A 7,002-nucleotide genomic window follows, 5' to 3' on the forward strand; every position below is an offset into this window, starting at 1 on the left:
ACAGGTGATGTTAGGTTCTCCTGCCTTTGCTCTTGACTTCTGTGTAATATTTCAAATTAAAGCAATTCCACCTACCCCATTTTCATGACAGCTTTGTGACTAATATGTTGTTTTTTTTTTCCTTTAAAAAACCAAACCTGCATGGTAAGGTTCACTGACCTGCTGCTGGAGGCCTCCTCCCCACAGCTCTGCTGACAGACCAATTTGTGTATGCACTTCTTAATGAACTTCAGGCAGAAGTCTGCTGGCTCAGTTAATACCCTATGGAGATACAGGTTTTCTTCTCAGAACAGGCTACTCCCTTTGAGGAAGTCCCATGTAACTGAGATACTTTTTCCTATCATCCTCTGTGAGAAGCAACAGCTTGCTCAGCTGCAGCAAGTTGCACATTTCTGGTTCTACTTAGAAGCAACTCTGCACCAGTGTCTGTGAGCTTAAGGGATTGCTCCACAAACAGAGATGAAAGTAGAGACACACCAAGGGGGCCACCAGCCACCAGGGGGAGGGGGAACTGGAGGAAGCAAGACCTGGTGGGTTAGAGCTGACTCCAAAAGCTCTGCACCACCCTGCTTTGAGCCAGCCCAGCTGAATTGTGTATGACAGTAGCATAGCTGGAGTCAGAGGAGAAGATTTGTCTGCAGCCTACGAGACAGCAAGCTGGAGGGATAGATAATTCATATGATTTAGGAGGCACTGCAGGTTATTTTGTCAGGAGCATCAGTATCATTTTGTACAGCTTTTGCCAGTTCTGCTAGGCCAGATTTGCAGTTATGTGCAGGGAAGCATTGGCAGACCTTCACTTGAAATTCATGTATAATGTTGTCTGATAGCCTGCTACAAACAACGAAGCATGCTTCTCTGAAGCCTGTAATTTACAACCCTTGGATATGTACAGCCCATCAATAAAAATCAATAATCTTTTTACATATACATTTTATTTGTTGCCTTCTTATTCATAAGAATATCTAGATTTTGGTTTGAAATTCCATATCCCTAGTCTGATAAGAAAGATTATGATTTGGTACATTTCTCAACATTTTTTCCAGGCCTCAAATACGGCCTAGTAAGAAGATGAGTAATATTTTATCCAGCTTAAGAACCACAGCAGTCAGTAGGAAATGCAAAGGATTTTAGCAGGCATTCCTTGTCCTTGAGCAGATGTGAGTACTTGCATTCTCCAGAGCTGTTTTTTGTTTTGTTTGGGGGGTTTAGTGGAGTGTGTTGTTTTGTACTTTTTTTTTAAAGGTTGTTAGTTTATACAAAATTTTCTTACAAGTTTAGGACCTGAAAACCTACAGAACACAATGACTGCTCCTCACCTTCTCCTTATCAGCCATCCCATATGGCTCTTCCTCACATCCTCTTGTCAAAGCATCCACCTGGCAGCTGCAGACCTGCCAGGTTGTCACATGCAGGAACACTCACAAGCAGCCCTGATGCAGAGAGACACCCCTGGGACCAGCTTGGCTTCCCACCTGGCTGGCTTCAGCAGCAGGGCTTTGGAAAGGGGTGGGCACTCCCGCCTTCCCTCCCTCTGCAGTGCACTGCCCCACACAAAACACCAGCAAAACTACCCATGGCACCACACCATTGGATTGGTCTATATATTGGTGCAGGATTCTTCTGTTTTGTCCAAAAAGGTTACTTTTCTTAAACCTGAATCCACTCAGAACTGAGCTCATACTATGGTCCCACAAGATGTTGTTCCTCCACCCCCCACTTTGCTGAACCAGATACCCAGGGCAGAACAGTTCTCAGTTCTGCCAAAAGAGGAGCTCCCTCATTCCCAGGTCTCCTGGAGCAGGCACTGGAGGCAGGAACAGTGAGCTGGATCAGGACACCAATCCCAATAAAGGGAATAAGAGCGTGTGTTGTGGGGAGGCTTCTGGGGAAACTGGATCAGTGTTCCAATCTAGCTCACTGCACAGTTGCACGATCATGTTTGCTGAGACAAGGAAAGCTGCAGAGATCCCATGACAGAGCAGCTTTGTCCCTTCCCATCACCACTGGTCTTGAGCCAGGCTGAAGTGGCCATGGAATCAGAAGCTTGGTGATCCTGCTGAGCACTCTACAGCATGTAGAATCAAATATACACAACTGATGCTTCAGAGTCATGGAAGAAATAAAAAAACAAACCTATGAAAATGCAAACAACTTGCCAGTATCCAAATAGTTTATTTTATTTTCCCACAGGGAGACAGAAATCCATACCCATGATAGAGCAGTGATTTCAAATGCTGTTGTCTGAAACTTGAAATTTCTATTAAAACCCTCACTGAAACAGAAAGTGCCAGCCCACTACTAATTCAGAAACACCTTCTGTGAGGTGCCACACCTCCTAGTTCAGCAATAAAAAAAGCAGGAGAACATGTAGTGCTTTTTTAAAACAAATGAGAATAGTTTCCAAAGTGCCCCCAGTCAATTGTATCGTGATTGACTGAGTTGCTGGGACATGAACACAACGGCTTGCAGTAACTTCTGAAATCAAATTGTAGGGTTTAATGAGGGGAAAAAACCCCACACATCTAAATAAATGTCCCTTGTGAACACTAAACAGCTGCACATTTGTTCAGTTAGCCTGCCACGAGCATCACTCCTCTCCACCTATTTTTTTTCCATACTTGTGTACTTTCAGTCTATGTCAGAGATTAGAGATTAATCAGGTAACACTCAATAGTCTCCGAGGGGGGTGGGGGGAGCACGGGAAGAGGTGAAAAAAAAGTTATCATTCTTTTGATTTTCTTTTTTCCCATTAACACTGAATTTGATCGGAAATTGTATTTAGCTGATTGTGTCAGAGTCTTGTGCGGATTTAAATAATTCAGTCTGTAGTAAAACTTGCCTGAGTTATTTTCAGGTAAATATCTGATTAAATCTAAATTCCGTGTGGATTGGTGTAGCCCAGAGTTCCGTTTGTTTTAAAATAAATACATGTAAGAAAAAAATTTCTATGCTTCAACAGATTTTTCAGATAAGGACCGAAGCAAGTTCTTATAAATAGCAGAGTTCATAAATCGTGGGTAGGAGTCTCTGTGCATTAAAGTATAAATCTGAAGCTGTGCGTCATCAAAGGTGTGTTGTGAGGGTTCCAGCATATTTCGGTTAATAACTTCTCTTACTCTGGAGTCCAGACTGACCTGCATATTAAAACAAAATCACATAAATAATATTAGTGGTGAATAGGACATGTGGGTTATTAGGTTTGTTTTAGTGGTTGAACAAGCAGCCTCTTCTCACCATTTGAGCTACTGTCCTTCACGAGTATAAAAAGTCATAAGTAGGCAAAAAATTACTGTTGAAATTTAGAAGCGTGGACAGAATAATGTTCTCACTGAGGTGACCTTACTTTGAGCAAGGCTGCCTGCGCCACGAGCATCACTCCTCTCCACCTATTTTTTTTCCATACTTGTGTACTTTCAGTCTATGTCAGAGATTAGAGATTAATCAGGTAACACTCAATAGTCTCCGAGGGGGGTGGGGGAGCACGGGAAGAGGGAGAAACAACGGCAACATTGTTTTGGTGACTGACATTTCCCTTCATTATCCCGCATTTCCAAGGATCAAGCATTCCGTGCCGGCAGTTCCCGCTTTCTAGCCACAGTGTCTGCTTGCTTACATCAAATCAGAAAGCCTAGGTAATCTTGCAAATATAGAAATAATCACTAAAATTAAAGATAGGCATGCCAGTATTCTGCAAGGACTTCAAACATCTCTGGAATTCAAAGAGAACAAAAAGTCCAATTTGGATTCATTTCAGAATAGATTAAACCAAGCAGAAAAGCATATTAACGGCTTGAGCTCCTGAAGGAGCACAACAGCAGCAAAACCACCAGCAAATGCCTGTTTACTAAATTGCTCATCTAAAAAGTTGTAAAACGAGACAAATCATATTAATAAATCAGACTTAAGGCTCATAAGAAGCTGGAAAGGTTCAGAAGGAAAACATGCCATTTGATTTTCTGTCAGAAAAGGGCCTGGGGGTTCTAATTGGCAAGCAGCTGAACATGGGCCAGTGTGTGCCCAGGTGGCCAAGAAAGCCAGTGGCATCCTGGCCTGTACTAGAAATGGTGTGACCAGCGGAAGTAGAAAGGTGATTGTCCCCCTGTGCTCAGCACTGGGGAGGCCACACCTGGAGTGTTGTGTCCAGTTTTGGGCACCTCAGTTCAAGAGAGATCTCGAGGTGCTGGAGCAAGGACAGAGGAAAGCAACGAAGCTGGTGAAGGGCCTGGAGAATAAATCTGATGAAGAAGGCTTGAAGGAGCTGGGAATGTTCAATCTGAGGAAGAGGAGGCTGAGGGGAGACCTCATCAGTCTCTACAACTACCTGAAAGGTCATTTGGAAAGGTTGATGCTGGTCCCTTCTCACAGGTGATTAGTGACAGAACAAGAAGGAACGCCTTCAAGCTGCACCAGGGCAGGTTTAGACTGCACATTGGGAAAACTTTTTCACAGCAAGAGTAGTTAGACACTGGAACAGGCTGCCCAGGAAGGTGGTGGAGTCACCATCCCTGGATGTGTTTAAGGGTCATTTGCATGTGGTGTTGGTGGAGATGGTTTAGGGGAGAACTTTGTACAGTAGGGATGATGGTTGGACTCTGTGATCCCAAGGGGCTTTTCCAACCTGAATAGTTGTATCATTCTATAATTTTATAAGATGTTCCAATCTAATGGAATCAGTGCTTTCCAAATGACACTGAGAATGAAAAAGATCAGTTTACTTTCAAGTCACAACCTGAAGTAGGTGAACAATCAGAAACAGTACTTGTTTGTTGCTGATATACAAGTTTAAATATGTATTTGACAAGTTCTACTATCAGCTAATGGAACAAGAAATCAAAAGAATCACCACAGCATGCAGGACTTTGCCTTGGGAAGTCAGGATGGGGTGCCTTCCATAACCTGTTCTGTCCCTGCTGGGCTGAGTCCAGTGGCAAATGGGTGGGAACTGATGCTCTGATACGCAGCAGTCAAATCAGATAATGTATTGGCTGCTCTCAGTGCCAAGACAAATAAAATGGCTATGGCTGTATGACTAATACCAGATAGAATGAAATAGTTGTTCTTCACTGATAGTCACTCAATATACTTGCAAATCTGACAGAAACATCAACATATTATTTTTAATTATTTGCACATCTATTGTGCCAAAACAAACTGGCTCAAGATCATGTTCTCCTTCTCACCATTATTTCTTACCCTTTCCCACCCATACAGAGAGACCTTGCAACACATGGCTCTGCAGGGATACAGGGCACTTGGAACAGCCTGTTCTAGAATGGTGACACCATTGGGCACCCACCTGGAACCACCCAGAACCTGCAAGGCCTGGAGATGGCATTATGCCACCTTTCATGTCCTGCCAGGAGACTCTGCCTTCCACAGTCACAGTAACATTCAGAAATGGTTCCATTTACCAAAGCAGGCAAGTAAGCTGCTTAATTTTCTAAAAGCTATTACCTGTAGAAGCCAAGCCAATGTAACAATATCTAAATTACAGGTTAAAACCAGCTGAGACTGTTCAAGCTGATTCAATTAAACCAGTACACCTTTGGTAGAAACAACTTTGCAATTAATGGAAGTTATTGCTCTCAGGTGGTGAGCTTTCTCCTCCTTTTATTCTAGACCTACTTATTCTCACATCATATTTTATTTTTCTTCTTACTCTCCACTCCAATTTGACCCTTTTACTACTCATCTTATTTCAACCTTGTTACTCTTTGTTTTACTAAGTTTCTACTATTACTCCTCTGGAGTCCTGTTTCCTAGAAGGAGGCCACTCTTGTGGTCTGGTAACATTTTATATCCACTTAACATAGTATGAATCCTGAGACTTTTCAGGGCAACGAGGAATCAAGACCCCTGTTTACATCTGAAAAGTGTTTTCTATTTGGCATATCATCATACTGTAGGAGTTCCTACAACATTAATCCATACAAATGGCAACAAGTGTCAGAGACACTTAAAATTATACCAATAGCCTACATCATTTCCAGCACAGCAGATCACACTCCAAGAGGGAAATTAAGAAAAGGGAACTACATCAACTCTTGAATTTCCACATTCAGCTACACTCTACTACTTTTTAACCTGCAGCCACCTTCTGAACGGAGGGTAAGGACACAGTCCTACCTGTAACGTCAGCACTGATTAAACCACACCAGAGCTGCCACAAGTCCTTATGCCAAGATGAAAACACAGTGCATCCCATAGCACACCCAACCAGATAACTAATCCAGACTGGAAAAAAATAAATAATTAAAATCCACAGGTACCATTTTCACAGCTATTTATCACATTCCTGCACAGTCTGCCTCAATGCAACAGGGGGAGGGGTTGGGTAAGACAGCCTCTCCAGTCAGCAGGAGGTGTGCACTAAGTTAGTGCCAAATACAAGTTTGCCTACAGGAGCCTTCCCAGGGCACTAGTCAAGCATCAGGAAAAGATGAAATACAAAACCATAACCGAGCAAAACGAGGAGACATGCACTTCTGGGAAGACTCGAGCAGCAATTTAACCTTGGCTTCTTTTAGCCGCTTACAGCAGCAGCATCGTATCAGTCAGTGAAGCAAGAAGTGCCCAGTTGCTCCTGTAACAGCAGGGGACTGGGAGGGGAGGATAACGGGGTGGGTCAGAAAAACCTGGAAACAGGAAGGTTTGTGTTCGGGATGGCCATCTAATTCCAAAAGAAGACCAAGCATTTACCACGTGCACCCTCTAGCCCAAAACCTATTCCTAAAGCGTTTAGCAGAATTTTCAGCTATACTGGCTTTTCTTCTCTAATTCTCTGTGCCATAAACCGAGTTGGGCCAGCAATAGCAATTCCGAAACGCTGACACTTCACAACTCTACATTAAATCTTCTTCTCATACTCCTGGACTCCTGGGCCAGGGTCTATCCAGGCGGGAGGGCTGCAGGCCCCACGGGGACGCGCGCACGGCGGGTCCGGCTGCTCCCACACCGGCGGGGACCCCGCACAGCCCCGCACCGACCCCAGCGGGGGGA

At 43.7% G+C, this 7,002-nt stretch overlaps 1 protein-coding gene across 1 annotated transcript; it reads right to left on the bottom strand.

Annotated features, from left to right (window-relative positions):
• Nucleotides 1-2,948: 2,948 nt before the first annotated feature.
• LOC104391749 (regulator of G-protein signaling 20-like) lies at nt 2,949-3,376 on the bottom strand. Its single transcript, XM_010001080.1, has 2 exons — nt 3,347-3,376; nt 2,949-3,137 (listed from the first exon to the last, which is right to left on the bottom strand). The coding sequence occupies exons 1-2, from the start codon at nt 3,374-3,376 to the stop codon at nt 2,949-2,951; spliced, it is 219 nt and encodes a 72-aa protein (XP_009999382.1).
• Between the last annotated feature and the right edge of the window lie 3,626 nt (nt 3,377-7,002).

The sequence above is a fragment of the Chaetura pelagica genome, unplaced genomic scaffold (genome assembly GCF_000747805.2).
Source record: "Chaetura pelagica isolate M959 unplaced genomic scaffold, ChaPel_1.0 scaffold26, whole genome shotgun sequence".
Lineage (NCBI taxonomy): Eukaryota > Metazoa > Chordata > Aves > Apodiformes > Apodidae > Chaetura > Chaetura pelagica.

Coding starts and splice junctions, on each gene's coding strand:
- LOC104391749 (XM_010001080.1), bottom strand. CDS start 3,376: ATGCTCGTGGCGCAGGCAGCCTTGCTCAAA. Junction 3,138..3,346: donor CGCAGGCAGCCTTGCTCAAA/GTAAGGTCACCT, acceptor TTTAATATGCAG/GTCAGTCTGGACTCCAGAGT.